General features: G+C 36.6%; 1 protein-coding gene across 4 annotated transcripts in view; it reads right to left on the bottom strand.

Annotated features, from left to right (window-relative positions):
- The window catches only part of LOC119083777, a 32,894-nt gene extending 15,558 nt beyond the window's left edge, over positions 1 to 17,336 (bottom strand). For all 4 annotated transcript variants that reach the window (XM_037193574.1, XM_037193575.1, XM_037193576.1 and 1 more), the window contains exons 1-2: positions 16,864 to 17,336; positions 317 to 2,417 (exon numbers count right to left, since the gene is read on the bottom strand). In XM_037193574.1, the coding sequence (XP_037049469.1) occupies positions 317 to 1,515 (1,199 nt within the window). In that variant the 5' untranslated portion in view covers positions 1,516 to 2,417; positions 16,864 to 17,336. The remainder of the gene's footprint in view (positions 1 to 316; positions 2,418 to 16,863) is intronic.
- Between the last annotated feature and the right edge of the window lie 768 nt (positions 17,337 to 18,104).

The following is an 18,104-nucleotide window of genomic DNA, read 5'->3' as shown; positions in this document are numbered from 1 at the left end:
GGTCACTTTTATGAGACATCTATAGAAATCTTCAGCGCTACACCGAACGAAATCTAATGCTTAAATTCACCCGAAACTTGAGTTCCGTATTTTTTCTGATACGCCAAACATTTGCATTACCTTCAGTGTTTATGTACTTTAAATGGTGTCACCTCCCGAAAGTGAACAGTCTCAGAAGAAGATTATTTCATTAATTTTCTTAAATCGTTGCGTACCCGCAGCGTTGCAATCAATTTTATTTCTAGGCGGAAATCGAGGCGGAAATCGCTTTAAGACTGACATTTTCAAAAAGGAACCAGATCTAATTAGCACTCACCTAAATACGACATTATCGTTTCCATATCCACTTGTACCACTACCACTCGTACCACTGCTTCCACTCGCTGTTCCCGGAAATGTCAGATCACTTTGCGGGAACACCACTCTGGGCGTTCTTGACGATTTATATGGTGAAGTCAGACGACTTCTCGGTGGTCCCGGATAGTCACTGTACTCCACATAAGATTTCGGTGGAAAATATTGTCTCGGCGGTCTACTACTGTAATCGTCAGCCGAATAATAGCTTTCGTATGACGGCCGTATGTAATCACTATAGTCACTGTACTGTCGGTGTTGCACCGTCACCGGTCCGTTCACATCTCCAAATTTCGTTACATCATCCCTGAACGGTTCATTGGACGGTTGTCGATCGGGAAATCGAATCGTTCGTGATGATTGGTCGTACGACACTTGTCGCGAATACCTCACATCACTACTATCCGGCTGGGATAATTCCTCACTGTAGGGCAGCTGGAATTCAGGATTGTTTGGGTTGTCTTCCCGATAGCTCTGCGGCGTGAAAGGACTCTCGAGTTTTTGCGATTGAGTCGAAAATTGGATACCCGATCGTCGTCCCTCAATATCCTGCGTAAGTGCTGCAATGCTGGGGAATAGTTCACTGCTGTCGGTCACTGGTTCAGCGTATAGGTCTGTGTCGGTACGGGATTGAATCTCTTCGGTTGAAGTGGATGTGCTGGTGAAATTAGTCTTTGGTTGATTTTCTTCATCGAGCTTAAGCGGTATGTAAGTGTATGTAGGACGTTTAACCTTTTCCCGATTGGTCGGGCTGGTCGAAGCAGGTGATGGTGATGGAATGTCTTGCGACTGAGTTACGGTTGCATTGGAGGACAATTGTTGCTGTTGCACATCGTCCGATCGTCGACTGACATCGTTGTAAGGATAACGGAACGCACCGAATGCCGCTGATCGGCCCGACCGTTGTGTCCAGAACCGTTTGTCAATGTATCGAACATTGTCAACGTTCGAAAATGTCTGGTATGGCTTGTACAGATTGCGTGCAGTGCTGCGGACAATGCGCGGTGTGAAATGTTCGATTGTGGCTGCATGTTCTATTGTTGATGTGTCATAGTTGCGCGGCAAAACGTTCGGCGATCGACGAACGGGCGAATCAATGGCATGGGCCAATAATACACCAGCAACAATAGTTAGAAGCCGCCATTTGTTCGGGCCTAACATCGTACAGTTTAACGCTAGGACAAATCATTCACTTTCGTTTTATGTTTCGCACATTGTCTTGAGAATTCAGAAGGGAAATTTGTTTTTTGTTTTTTGAAATTTTTCGTGTTAAATTGGGAAATTTGAATTGTTTCTGTTATGGTTAAGTGTAACACATCACAATACTGTCCTCATTTTTTTTTGAAGATACTTATGTCGTCACACACGTAAAGAAGCGGCGTTCACAAAATCATTATCTTTTCTCGAATTTGCGCAATAGATGTGCTAACGATGCAACAAATTCATTTCGGTTTCACACTTTAATTTCTTAGACGAATAAGACGACACAAAAACAAACAAATGGAAAATTGCTCGGCGCATAAATGATTACAAATTTACAAAATCATATGCTAACGCAATGATCGATGTAATCAACAAAATGTGTGTACTGTACCGGCTAACTGCTGATATTACCAACCGATCGATGACTTATGGTCGCGCTTAGTAAATATTAATAAGAAACAAAAAAACTGAACAAAAAATTCAACTAAAAATTTCACTTTTACTCTTCCAATATTCATATACGGTACAATGTTTGCATTCGAAATCAAGTATAAAATTTCACTTTTTTTGTTTACACTTTTTAAGTAATTTTTAACGATAATTTTTTTCTGTCTTTCTTTCTCTCTCACTTCGCTATGTGTTGGCTTTTAGCGCGTCTTTCGAAGCCAGGCTAAATTTCACTTTTCATTTTAACATATTCATGCGTTTTATACCATATTATGTGTGGCAGATGATGATAATAATAAATTTGTTTTTTTTCTTCTTCTTCTTCGCTTTTAAATGATTACGAAATATATGCGGTGTGAGTTTGCCTGGTGCTCATGTGGTCAATTATCTGGCCGTACGCATCGGTGTAATACCTGTAGAAAGAGAGAGAAACAATTAATTCAAATCAATTAAAATTGTGACACAACATTTAGCACCCAGTTGCAGTTTTTGCAGACTTATCTGGATGAGGTAATGCAACAGTAATGAAAACACGGAATTATTTCGAATAGATAAAGTATAGTTTCCACTTAAAAAGAGCACTCCGTTTAGCCTCCGTCTACATGACATGTCATTACTGTCATGACAGTTGTAAAATAGAACAAAGGAACTGTCACGTAAACGGAGTAAAAAAATTGAAATAAATTCAATTTCCACTCCGTTTGCGTGACAGTTCTTTGTTCTATTTTACAACTGTCATGTAGATGGAGGCTAAACGGAGTGCTCTTTTTAAGTGGAAACTATACTATGGGAACTAATCTCAACCATATAGAAAGTCTACAGTCAACTAATACAGATCTACTAATGAAACTCAGTAGATGTGTCTTCGGCCAAGGCCGGGAATATTATGATTTATTGACGCATTGTACATGGTATATATAGGCTGGATCACAGGCTACTTGATGCTTGACAATTCAATGGCAAACTGTGATCACCACAGATACTTCCCCCTTTGAAGAAATTTTGTTGGTCCAAGTCGATCGTCTGTGTCACGTGGATTTGGGACGAGATTTCACAGCAGGACCATAACTTGTGTTTGGATAGGGATTTGATGTGGTGGATTGGTTGGAGCCACGGATGTTCGGGTTTGAGTGATTTCTGAAGTCGCTTGCTTGTCGAGTTGTGTGTCCAAAACCATTTGAATGTTGGTAACCGGTGTATGACGTGAGGTACTTTGAAAATTTTGAATCTGTTTCATAGCGGTAGGATCCATAAGGTTACCTAATAGCTGTGAAAACAGTTGGTTTTTCGAAAGTTTTGTTACTTTGAAATTTTGTGTCTTGATTAGATTGGTGACAATCTAATAAGATTTGATTCGAGAATTCATTATATCGAATTTGGGATCTGTTTAAATTTAGGTTTAATTTTGAAACAGATTATCTCGAAAATGATTTTATGATTTTTTCTCCGATGTTGGAAGATTGGTTATGTTTCCAACTCTTAATTTAATTTCAAATTAATTCAGATTAAGAGATCGTACAACCTCATAATTTCGTGAAATGACATTGTCCACGGCTTTACCCGGAAACGTGACAAGAGGTCATCCATTTAACTGCTATTTTTACAGTTTTTAATGGGCGAAAAAATGAAGCGTTGTTGTCTTAAGTCTGATAGATGGTGTTTGGTGCTTGTCTCATTCTACGTGGAATGTTATTTGAATATATGACAGCACGAAACATTCCGGAATAATTTTAATTTTTTTAAATTTTATTCCAATTGTTGTGGAGCTTTTTTACTGCCATTTAATTTGCAGGAATACGCACTGCACGAAATGTACTTATATTAGATGGTTATAGCTGTCTGTGGTAGCAGACTTTAGGCAGTATAATTGTCATGTACATTTCGACTGATATTATATATGTGACTCATTGAACGGTTGTATGTACGTTTGTACGATTCTACGGTCAATGAGTTTTAACCTATTGGCGCCGGTTTAGTGGTTTAATATCAGATTTTGTAATTTATGTCATTCGTGAACTTGAATTTGTTGTGTGTCAATTCAAGGGTGTTGAATTTATACACGATGACTTTTTATTCTTTACGTTCTATGATGGTAAGAACTTGTGAAACTAGTTTACATGGAAAAAGGATGTGTTATCGCACAATGGATAACTCATTGGATCAATTTTCATGTATCAAGTATTTTCGATTACAACTTTAAGAAACAAAAAGTTTCAATCCTCGACACGCTTCGGTTTTGCTTAAACGGTTCCGTCGTTTATGAGTTAATCACGAAAAATTATTCTCAAGACGGATAGGCGTAGAGCTTAATTTTCGAAACGCTGAGCCGGGTGATTGGACTAATTTAGAATTAGCGATTGTTGCAAATCGTTCTATAATTGTAATGAGGGAATACTTGATTCTTTGGTGTTTGTCAGAAGAATTTTTTGGATGTTTTTTTCCGAAAAATTGTTTTTAATTTTGAAGTGTTGAATTATTCTTTGAAACTTTTTTTTTTTTAGAGTTTTGTACGAGAAACGAAAAGACCTTATCTTTTTCACAGTGATGCAACGCACCCATTTTGAGGTGGACATCCCAACCGCGTAATCGAGGTTGGTGGAAAGTGTCGTTGATAAGTTTCGATGTATCGTTTTTCGTGAATAATTCTCAGGAAATGGTTTCCTCTGATCAAACTATTTAGTTTCACTAAACGTTGATTTGTAATTTTTATGAAATTGGTTGTTTAACCATATTTCTAGGCCAAAAAGATTATTTTTGGTTGACTGTAGTTCTCGTAACTAGATGTTAGAGTTACGATAGTTTGTCGACAACATTTTAGCCAAAATATTTGTGCTAAAACTAAGTCGTAAATCTAAATTTACTCTTTGAGCTTAACTAGTTAATTGATTAACCTAGTCTTTATGCTTAAAAGTACAATTTGTTGCTAAATTTTGAATTGGTTTTCATAATTGAAAAACACAATTTTAGAATGTTGTCGACCGAAGTATAGATGGTATAACTTCGTGATATTCAAAATTATTTTTGATTTCATTGCTATTTCTAGCTGAAATTATAAGACTTTGTTCAGAGGTATTTTAACGTGAACTTGTGTCAGGGTCACCAATTATATGGGAACTAATCTCAACCATATAGAAAGTCTACAGTCAACTAATACAGATCTACTAATGAAACTCAGTAGATGTGTCTTCGGCCAAGGCCGGGAATATTATGATTTATTGACGCATTGTACATGGTATATATAGGCTGGATCACAGGCTACTTGATGCTTGACAATTCAATGGCAAACTGTGATCACCACAATACTTAAGACTTGAGATTGCGTTCGTAAGAGATCACACATTACCATGGATATAGTAAAGGAAACCCATAACTCAAACTCAAACATGATACAAAAAATCAAAAAATCATTGAAAAAACACCAACAGATGTTAAAATACACCATCAAACGAGTACTCATCGCTGAGCCTATCCCAATTTTCTCGTGAAGAGACAACGTTTAAACATACGTTTGAATAAAGACACTGTTTCGTCGTAAGCTGGGTCCTATTAGCAACTCATCAGTCTAAGGCAAACAGCTTTCTAGGAACCAAGGCTGTATACTTTGGGGAGGTCACGTAGATGCAAATACGCGGGTTACACACCACGTTTCATACAAAAAGTTCACCACGCCATACAAATTCAATTTTGGTGAATTTGTTTGTATGGAAAAGGTGTATTCCCGCGTATCTAATAAAATGGCGATCTGCATGACCTCCCCAAAGTATACAGCCTTGCTAGGAACACCTTTACGTGCCAGAGACACAGTTAAGAGCATACAGATCGAATAAATGGTTAGTATACTCTGCGAAATGTTGGATTTCATCCAAAATATCTCTCAGAAAACAGCGTTCCGATCTGAATACTGATGATCGGACCAACCCTTGGCTGTATTCCCCATAAATATCGACTGATAATTCAATAGAAAAGATTGACTGATATTTCGATTATCAACTGACATTGATCGATTATCGATAACACATTCGATTCGATTGATATTGTATCGATTATTTGGAAATTTTATCATCGATTGACGATTTTTTTCATTGAACATGACGACAATACACAGTCAGTATGAATTCCCTTTATTTGACAAAACTGTAGGTCATTCTAAGCCGTTTTTCATAACAGAACAGTTTCTTTATATTTATATAGCGGACAGAATGGCTGAGTGACTATGCGTACTTTCTTGGGTATTCTCGATTTTTAACTATCCTGTGATATATGGCCTTATTTCTCAATAACAGGCCCTGCGCGACGATTCTCGTAGTTTCGTATGTAACTAACAATATTCGCAACTTGACAGTTGCATGTACAAAATCCCATAAGAACTGTCAAGTTACGAATGTTTCGAGAATCGGCACCCCGGCTGGGCCTCAATTTTTATAAGCTCGTAGCCTTAAGAATTCGTAACTCGACAGTTCTTATAGGACTTTATACACGCAACTGTCACGTTACGAACTCTTACTGTTACGATTGCTACGAGAATTGAGACCCTGACTGAATGTAATGCGAATCGCGGAAAGCAAGTTTCGAATTGAGTGCAGCACAGGTACCATATTCACCACATTTCATCAATTCTATCGAAATCCGTAGCACTATCCCCGAGATGTGATGCTGCACTTGAATTTACCCGAAACATTGGGAAACATTGGTTCCGCATTTTTGTGATCCGCGATTGGCGATTTTCAAAATGTCCAGGGGGCGTTATTACCGTTAATTTTGACAGAATTAAGCGACAAAAGTTAAACGACAGTGAATGAAATAGAATTTTTGTACTCGCTCTAAAATGATCTCCTAAAATAAAACCATAGCCACCAAAACCCTCGCCAAAACCAGTAAAATAATGATCTCGTTCATATCTTCATAACTACAGTTTTTTTAGTTAAAAGATGTCACTTGACACGTGGTTGACAGTTAGATAGTAGATTAAATCACATTAGAGCTAAACTCCTATTACGTCGCTTTGCTCATCTCGCTTAAACAGTCAACTGATGACAATCCACAGAAAAGACTCGTGGTCCTGCGCGTTCGGGTAAATTCATATCATATTCGTATTCAGTGCATATTCTCTTCGCGGTGTTGTGGCACTCGCGCTTTCAATAGAACTCAACTTCAACTCAACTTGTTAGATCTGTTGCCCGGTTAATGAGCTTTCTATACATTCTATACCAGCCAATTCATTATTATAAAATCTAAATTCAATTATTGCGAATGCTGAATGCTACCAATCAAATCACATCCAAATGACAAAATTTATGATCCAAAAATGAGAAAGTTTTGCTGTTATAATAAACAAAAATAAGAAAACGATCGTCTCTCCGCACACAAAGTCATATCAGAAACACAAAGATACCCAAGCATCATAGCCGTTTAATACCAACGAATTTTAAAGCATACGAAATGGAAATGCCCACCACATAATTCGATGCAATTCACTTTTACCGATGTTGTACGTATAACTATACCAGGCAACAACATGTATGATGTTTCCATGCATAGCATATCTTATGTACCACCTCTCTCGTGTGTGTTAACGAAAAAAAAAACATTTTTACATTTTTCATCATAAATAAAAATTAAATAACAAATCGATTCCGAAGTTCATGTTAAGTGAATCAAAGAATGACGTCATTTCGATTTAAATGCAGCTAAGCCAACAACGGAAAGTGAAGGTTATTTTTTTCGTGAACAGTTTTTACAGCATTACACTCACTCGAGGTAAGTAAAAAAATTTGAGATTTATTATTGAGCTGAGAGGAGGTGTGCGCTAAGAGTTGTGCGTTGATCAGTATCCTTCGGCGACGAGTCGTCAGGTCTTTCGAGCTTGACTGTGACCATTTGAAGTCAATTGCAATATTTCGTTTAAAAAATTTATTGAAATGGTCTGGCTAGCCCAAAGTATATAAACACTGAAGGTAATGCAAATCCGCAGGTACACACGGATCCAAACTTTCAAGTTGCATCTAGAGGTGAATCTGGAACGATTTAACGCCGTTATGTTGCACACATATAACATTCGTTTGCGTCAAATTGTATTAAGTGGTGAATTGGAAGTATTTAGGGCCGTCATGTTGCACAAGTCTAAGTTAGACAACTTTACGAAAATGAATTCACCTGAAAGTTTGGATCCGTAATTTCTCTGATCCGTTGAGGGTCTGCATTACCTTCAGTATTTATATACTTTGGGCTAGCCAACCTTACTCCGACGGGAAATTTGAAAACTTTTATACATCAGAAATGTCAAGTTTCACTGACAAGTTAATTCTTTCTCGGACAAAATCGGCCGTGGAGAATCTAACCTCACAGTTAACTTTGACAGTATTAACTGAGCGACAAAAGTTAATGTGAGTGAATGAAATACAATTTTTGTACGAGCTCTAAGTGCGGTGTTTAATTTGGTGGAAGAAGCGCAATAAATACGGAGTCAATCTCGCAGTTTCTATCCTATACCATAATACTAGGCCCATTCTTTTAGTGCATGGCTGACTGATTTTTTCCTGTTATTACAGCCCTCGCTTCGCTCTGGTTCACACTCATTCATGCATTTAACGAAGTTAACGTTTTTGGTGATACATTCATGCATTTTCAAACATTTTCGAGTGATTTGTATCAGTGAGACCCTAGTTTTCAGTCAAGATAATTACACTCAACTCAATTTGGTTAGCAAGAAATTTTCGTATATTCAATGGTTTCTTTTAAGTTCCAACAGTTCCACACTTCCATCAATAAATTGTACACTTGTATGGTGTGTTAGTACATGCACCAATTGTCTTGCATCTTGTGTGCTCGTAGAAACAGTTAGTATGAATGTCAATGCGATGCGTAGTTGTAGAACGTGTGGGACGAAGATAATAATAAGAAACAACAAAAATTTCTAGCTTGTTCGACTTTTATTTGATCTTTTTTTTTTGAAGATATCTAAAATTTCTAGCTAATTTTAGGTGGCTGTAGTCTTAATGTTGTTGGATTGGAGGTTACGCAGATCGCCATTTTATTAGATATGCGGGTACGGTACACACCTTTTCCATACAAACAAATTCACCAAAATTGCATTTGTATGGAGTGGTGAATTTTTTGTATGAAACGTGGTGTGGAACCCGCGTATCTGCATCTGCGTGACCTCCCCAAAGTATACAGCCTTGGCCATCACAAGCTTCAAAAATTCAACTTAATTGAAAGATGATAATCACAAATATTGTTTAGTCGGCTTGTCATGATAGACGGCTTTGCTCAGTCTAATCTGGGCACTAAGCTTGATTTCAGTAAGATTAAGGTAGCTAATAAGTTATAATCGGATGTCTGTTGACGACTGGCCATAAAATCAACGGATAGTCAGTTGAAAATACAAAGTCGACTCACACATCTGTATCTGTCTTCGCGCCTTTCATGGCAAATAATGTTTGTTTAATTTGTTTAGCGAAGATAGTAATCAAAGGATAGTCTATGGGTGTATATGCGCACGGCACGCACGAATAATGATCATCAATAAAAAGTGAGTTTTTTTACTTTGATGAAAGTCATCAGTTCAATCACTTTTTTTCAAGCAAAAAACAATCAAGATTTGATGAATGTGTTAATTAGCTAATGTTCGACAGATTCTTTTTTGAATTTTTCAATTTTGTCTTTAACATGCATGCCATATTTGTTTGGTCATCTAATGGATATGTCGATGCTGTAATCGTTATAGAAGAAAAATTGTACGCAGGAAGACTGTCTGCTGAATCATGAATAACGATCACTGCTACAAGAAAAGAAAACATTCTTCAGTCTTAAAAAGAGGTTGTGATAAAAAGGTAGCAACTAAATACTGCTCCAGAATCCTGGGCCTCAATTCTAATACGTTCTTAACTTTCAGAATTCGTAACTTGAGATTTTACACACTAAGCTGTCTAATTGCGAATATTTGTGTTAGATTATGCATTTGATATAATTATATTGAGTGGTTTGGTCAAGTAGTCCTAATGATTCGTAAGGACTTAGTGGCCTTAGTTATAAGAAAATGTATGAAAATCACTCTCCAATAAACAGCCGAAAGGTAAAGTCTCGTTTCATTGGAAGTCCGGATAAAGGACTTATCCGTAACATCCTGCAGCCAATCCACATAATCCAACAGGTTATGGGCCCACCAATGAATTCTCCGTTGCGATATCACTGACCCAACCGACCTTGTGAGCCACAAACCACCCTGTTCCGATCGACTGCTGTCCATCGTTCTTCGGCTTGAACACTCATACCACTTGACCGTTGAAACCGCTTCGTTGTCTACCGACTTTCGGCTTGACGTTCGAAAATATCGTCACGAATTTCTTTCTCCTGCGCCACCACGAGCGTTTGATATTTTGTCCGAATGAATTAGCAGCAATAGCATAGCCTGGGCCCATAACCTGTTGGATTATGTGGATTGGCTGCAGGATGTTACGGATAAGTCCTTTATCCGGACTTCCAATGAAACGAGACTTTACCTTTCGGCTGTTTATTGGAGAGTGACTTTTCATACATTCGTAACATCCTGCAGCCAATCCACATAATCCAACAATTTGGAGTTACGAAAATGTTTTGTTAGAATTAATGAAGTAAAAGATATTGTGAGGTCAAAATGTTTGGATCAAAAGATGTAACAGATTCATGAAAGATGATGAGATGGTAAAGCATCCTAAACAACTATTCGTTCATAAATTACGCGACGCTTTTTCAGTGCTGTCATCGAAACTAAATCTTAAATACCTCGAGAGATACACGCTCTGTGAAGTCAGAATTATATAACCAAACCCTCAATGATGGCAGAACATAGACGTAATTTTGCAGAGCGTGTATGTCTGGAGTTATTTAAGATTTAGTTTTGATGACAGCACTGAAAAAACTAAATCCACTAAATCCATTAGCAGTTTTTTTTTGGGACGTATTTCAACTGATAATTCCTGAAAAGATTGCAGAATACATTTTCGTTGTACAAAATGATTAAAATTGAAAACTTGACAGCAATTCCTGAAACTCTTAGAACAGATTTTCCTTCTACTGCGATCAAATTCTCTTTTCCCTTGGATCAATTCCTCTTTTTCTTGCGATCAGCTCTTCTTTTTATGCGATCAGTTTCAACGAATGCCATCCACCACAGTGGTTGTTAGATCATTAATCGTTTCATAATCGATGAACAATCAGTTACTGATTATCAAGTTCAACTTCAGAAAAACCACAATTGACTCATTCAAATATGAAAGTCAGCCAAATGATTAATGATGAAACTAAGCCATTGGATCAGTTATGAGATTACCTAAAAAAACCCGATTTTTTTTCTGTTTTCGTTGTTGTTAATTTCCTATCGCATCCGATGCACCCAAGACCAATAAAATTTCGTAAAATCTGTGCGTATGATTATTACCTTTCAAAATTATTGGATATGATGACATTACGGATGTTTGTATATTTTATGCATATTCCGCCGTGTGGCCATATTTAAAGTAAATACTTATCGAAACCCATTCACTATAAAAATCGAATTAAAAATTTCGTTATTTTCATTTCCAATATTATTTCTCGTGTATTTAAAACATCTTTGCAAAATTACAACGACGAAAAAACAAATGATTTATGGGTTTGCAGAGTATGCGTAATTACATTTTGTGGTGTATCGTCTCTATCTGGTGACGGATGTGATTTTGTAAAAATTTTGTTTTTAATAAAAAAGAAAAGACAAAAAATTATATTCAAACTAAGTATTATATCTAGCTGGGTGATTACAGGCTGCTTATCATGATTATTATAGTTATTCGACGGAATTGAGTAACTTTAATCGTAAAGGGAAGTACTCGCGATTGGTTTTCTCGGATAACTTAATTATCAGTTACGACGACAAAACAAATTGCCTTCAATTTACGGACATAGACTTAACGGGTAATGCTGTAAGACCTCTAAGTGGACCATGGTCAGTGTGTCGTTGTAATGGAAATAATGAAAATTGATGTGCTGATGATGAAGTCACTTAAATTGAACGATATATCGCTGCAATGAGATTCAACGGAAAGGTTACTCTTTTGTGCTTTTGCTTCAGCTGGTCGTTTTGATGGGTCAACGTATGTTGACAGAATCCGGCGCTGTACTAATAGTAGTTGAATGGAACGCTACAAATTTACAGAGCATCAAGTGGTTCTGACGACAAAAACATAATTTTAAAGGTTAAATTTGGAGTGCGTACATCAATGTACGGTGCTGTTGACTGGTGACAATTTTTGACAGTTCTTTCAAAAAGTCTAGCCATATGATATTGGCACTTTAGGTGTAAGCTGACAACACATTTAGCAAAGAGTAAAAATCTTGGTTTCCACAACATTGAACATTGCTTTGCTGTTTGGAACGTCTTTCATGACACTTCTCACTTTCTTCACGACCAAAATATGTCGTGAAGAAAAGCGCTACAAATTTAAATTAACTCAACAGATCGACATAATCTCCTCATATAAAAAACCTTGGAAAAATGAGAGAGGAAAATGAGATGACAACTCGTAATCTTTGCTTTTTTATAGGAAATTACCACCATCTACAGTGGATCGAAAATGCTAATAAAATGCTAATATGACGACTGGGTCGTTTCGACGGAAACAGGGAATATGTGCGAATATGTCGAATGATTTTGAAATTGGTTAAGAGAAAATGTATTGAATTCTCTCTCAAAAACCCAACTGTCATTCGACGTATACCCGCTGTCGGTCGAAACGACCCAGTCGTCATATTAGTATCTCTCTAGTACAATTGTGAACGTTGACAGTTTTAGGTTAAGGCCGGGCTAAAGCGCCTTAAATCTCATGTAAACATTGCAGAGAGATGCTAATATGACGGCTGGGACGCCGTTTCGACGGATAGAGGGAATTTGTCCATCATTTCTGAAAAAAATTGAACCGTATGCGACCAGCTGTCAAATTGAAAAAGACATAACCACAGATTTTTTTTAATACTTCCAGAATCACCAATTTTAATGAAATAAATTGCTAACATGATCCTTGTGGGATCAGAATGAACGTAAGTCCATTTATTTATAAATCAGATTCAGTATTCGTACACAATTTCCGAATTGAAAAAACCTATTTTGGAGACCAATTTTTGAACACGTATATCTCAGATAATACGAAAGTACCCTGCAAATAAAACCCTTTACGTTAATTTTGACACCGATGCAAACGTATTTCCATATTCTGCTTCTCGAATCATTGTGGTCAAAAATTAATTATTTTGTAAACAACCGACCAATTTTGGAAAAAGTCAGCCATTTTTCACATTTCATTCGTTATATGAAAAAGGCTGACAAATTCCCTCTATCCGTCGAAACGGCGTCCCAGCCGTTATCTTAGCATCTCTCTGAAACATTGCGATAGTAAACCGCTTTAACCTGGCCTTAACGAAAATATTTTATGTACCTGCTCCTCAGAAAGTGTGTTTGAGTTCGAATTCGAACACAAACACACAAAAACCTCGCTGGGGTGACTGTTGTAAATTCGAAAAATTCGAAAATAGAGCAAAACAATTGAACAGACTGCATCAGGAGAATCTTGGCGCCAATTTTCTTTTTTAAATATTTTTTTTTCGTAAAATATCGGATGGATTAACTCGAGATGACGAGATATCTACTATAAAAAAAAACATATTTCATCCGACATCCGAAAGAAAATAATTTTTTTTTGATCGAAAATTAACAATCAGCAGACCATCAAATTTCTATCAAAAAATTTCGTTTTTTTTTCTTCTTCAAAACGTTATCGTGTCTAAAAGCTAAACAATGAACGACGAGTCGAGGAAAAAAAGCGTCCATCGTCTAACATTATGAGTAAGTAAATTCCCTCCAGTCATGTTTTTTAGTTCCGCATATACACACCACGTTATCGACACAAACTCCAAAAAGACGAAAAATGAGAAAAGTTTTTTGTTTTCTCGATCGGTTGTTGTTATTGTGAGTAGAAACGACCTTGCAACATACAGTCCACGCCAAACAAAAAAAAGAGTTTAATTTTATGTACAAATAATGGCTCGGTGTGTGTGTGTGGATAATACACAAATTGTGGTCGAAATTAATGATATTATTTGTAGAAAGTGTGTCGCATTTTACATTTTACCACAGACACACGATTACAACCAGAAGAAGTCGTTCGGTTTTTGTTAATTCATAACATTAAAAATGGTAATACCTTCACAACTCATTTATTTTCAAAAACAAAAAACCAACGAAATTGCTTATTCAAACATTAACGAACGAACACAACTCGTCTTGTGTATAGACATCTCGTTAGAGCCATCCAGTACAACATTAAATCGAGATTTTCATCAATTTAGTACTCCAATTCCCCATCGGTTACTCTAGATTTGAGTTCTTTTTTTTCTTCTCGTTGTCTTTCAAAAAAGAAGATTGTTTCAGTAACTAGGTCCGTCTATTCAATTATCTACATAACGCTGGCATACTGCGGTCTCTCACTCAGCACGTATAATGTCTCTAGATATACAGCATGGTTATTAAAATTGTTCTTCTAATGCACCATTTCGTGGTAAAAATTACACTCTTTTCGAACAGCGATCCATATAAATACAAAGTATTTACTACACGAAAAAAAAAAGCAAACAAAATTTTCTTTCATTTTCGCAATCGAAGCACGACATCTGAGAGATATGTCTGAAAGAATGGTCTCATGGGAATATTCAATTTTGCTGTGTGTGTAGATTTGAAACCGAACCAAGAATCAGTTTTAAATGTGAATTGCAAGCAATTGTGCATGCAAAATGAAACGATTTGCGGTGTTGTTCTGTTTTGATGATGGAAACAAAGCAAAAATTAAATTGGAAAGGTCAGCGATCATTTTGAGGAAATTTCTGCAAAATTTTCGATCCATGAAGGTGTTGCATACATCATCAATCATCGAAGAGATTTGATACATTCAATTGAAATCGCCATTCCTACATATAAATCAGAATGACTAGATAAACAATATAAACATTTGAAAACTCAAGCTCAAATGTAATAGATTTTAGCACAATTCATACATCTCTGGTACATTTCGTCATAAAACTACAAATGTCAGCGCTCTATTTTCTTGTGAACCAACTTCACTGCTATGACATTTCATTGATATTTTACCAGAGTGAAGTTATTTCACAAGAAAATAGAGCGCAGAGAATAGAGTACTGAAAAAAAGTTGTGACTCCTCTACAGGTGGACCAAGGTTTTCGCATTGAAGGTAATGCAAATTTTGAGGGAATCACAAAAAATACGGATTCACCACATTCACATGTCAATGTGGTGAATATTCTATTTGAATTGGATTTTTGACACATTTTCTATAGCTGGGAACGGTCGTGACCTCTTGTGAAGTACAAATTAAATCTTGGGTGACCATTTATTGACTGTAAATGAACGATGCGCATCTCTGCTTTACAAAAAGCCCATATTCGGTGAAAGCAATTGAGTTCCTGATATTTTTATGAAGTCAAATAAATGATGTTTTCCACCTACTACGAAGTAGGAGGAAAGCAACATTTTCAAGGACAATGATCGCACGGTTCAGCACAATTTCGAGCTGAACATGTAATTTTGATTTAGTTTATTTCATTCCTATCGCTCCAGCCTGTTTGAACACCAAAAACAAGTTGAAAACACTGAAAAATATGGGTCTATTGGAGCGACATTTTACTTCGACTAACTTTGTGGCTTGCAACACAATTTTTCTGGGGTGTATTATACGAGGAACGAAAGAGGGTAAGTCCAGCTACAACACCCTATAGTCAGTTCCGCGGAAAAGTTCTGTTGCAAGCCAGCAGCACTGTCCAAACATTCACCATATTTTGGGTCATAAGTCCAGAACGGGTAGCTGTCCTTACCGATGATTATACTCGTTTTGAAGGTCTGCTAGAGGCCTATATTCCTACAACATTTCACATTTTAGAAAGATTTCTATCTCGAGCTATCACCGAAAAACTGTTTTCACGACCCATTGACATGCTATTACTTTCACGTGTTCACTCCGAAAATGGGAAACTAACAGAAAAAGTAAAAGATCCCTATTTCTCAGAATTGAATGACGATTCAAACGAGCTATAGCTTGCCCGAATCGCTGAGCCGTTGTTTTGAAATTGGTTCAAGTTTTGGCGATATCACTCTTAAGCAAAATAATTCTTGCTAGATTATCGGATAGCTTCATACGGAGTCGATGGAACCGAGCACAGAGCCTAACACGCACATTTGGATTGTTACTTGTCGGTTTTACTAATTAAAAAATTGAATTTGGCTTCTCATAAAAATCAACTTAGCGAAACAGTGGAAACAAAAGCCTCTGAAAGCCCATAATGATTATCAACTGTTTTCGTATTTTGTGTCTACTAAGAATTTGGTCAACAAAATGACCGTAGATGGCTCTTTAAAAATATCATCGACCCTTAAGAATATTGTCTCGGTTTTCCATAATTAAAGGAATAATTAACAAACCAGAAACCAGACACAAAATATAATAGAGCTTTGTGACAAAACGTACTTTCATGAGCAATATTACAAATAGACTGACTTTCACACTTAGATTACACCATTAATTGAATTACATATCGAAGACATAGATTTGGGTGAATGTGCATGTTGTTCTAAGTAAATGCCAAATCTAGTCCTTCAAAATAATAAAATCTCAAAAGTGAGTGTAAGACTTGCGGTATTTATTGAAAAGGAAGGGTTTTTAACTGACAAATAACTTCTAGCAGACACATCTCAGCCCCAAGTAATGGTTTCCTTACTTTTACTAACAAAGCTTAGATAGAAAACTATCGCTAGGAAACAAATCAATTCTCACTGGTACGTACCTTTCTGCTAATGATTTGTGTGTATCAAATTTATCCTTTAGACTGTTCAACAGGTCCGGTAAGTTTGCTGTTTTAATCCAAATGTTTTACACTGCGTTTTACCAACGAAACCGATCTATTTTTTCATCGATTTCAATTTCCAAAATGTTATCACACAAATTTCTATTTTCTCAAAGCTAAAACTTTCACAATCAAATTGCAGCGAACGAAATTGTTCTAAACTTAGCGGAAAAAGTTTTTAATTTCAGCGAAACAACAAAAAAAATGTTCACAAAACTGTTCCACACTTCAGTTAATATTGCAAATGCAAATGCAACGGTTCAAAGATTTAAAAATTTGAAAGGCAAAAGAAACAAACGGTAGTGCAGCAACACAACAACGACTATCATCAAAACATCAAAAATGGAACTAGACGATAAATCTGCCAGCGATCAAATTCGACCTTCTTGAGTAAATGCTCAAAGAAGTCTGACGTACAATTCGAATCAGAAAGCAAAAGACAGCTCGAAGAAAGATCCATCACAAATACATGCACGCAAACGACGCGCATATGTACGTAGAGCTACAGAGTGGTACATTTTGGTTTGAATTCGGTTTGCCCACCTTTCTGTTTACTACCTTTCTGCATGTATAGTCTGCGATTATGTTATGTACGATCGGATTTTCATTTATATTCATAACGATCACTCTACCTATTACAGCAGTGTGAGACAATTTTACGCATAAGAAATTACCATCGAGTTCAATTTCTGTTTTTTTTTTTTGGTTGTACAGCAGAAGATGACTTAGTCCATCGAATTGAGTTTTATTTTTGAGTGTCGATCCATCACCGAATGACTCTTGAAAAACTTTTCAAAAACATCATATCGGCCAGTAAAATCACATGAATCCCAAGGAAATGTGAGTGACGCGACGTATGAAATTTGGTTTGGGAAAAGGTCAATTAGTTTTCCAGCTAACCCGGAAATGGTAACATGGTTAATCACCAGTCATGATCGGATACGACCTCTTAACTTCCGGTAGTTATGGGTTGAAAAGAAGAGTGAGATAGATCGATTTTCAATTTTTTGTTTGTTTTTGCGAATGTTGGGCTCTATACAGATACTGTCGACAACTTCATAGCCACTTTAGAAACGAAAACATTTGTTATCGACAATGACGACAGAAATAAGGTATGAGCTATCACTACTATGCTCTTATATAGCAAAATGTATAGTTAAAGTAAAGAAGTACTAGATTTG

This window comes from Bradysia coprophila, unplaced genomic scaffold (genome assembly GCF_014529535.1).
Source record: "Bradysia coprophila strain Holo2 unplaced genomic scaffold, BU_Bcop_v1 contig_70, whole genome shotgun sequence".
Classification (NCBI taxonomy): Eukaryota; Metazoa; Arthropoda; class Insecta; order Diptera; family Sciaridae; genus Bradysia; species Bradysia coprophila.
Note: the sequence above shows the minus strand (reverse complement) of the source record. Positions and strands in the feature narration are given on the sequence as shown.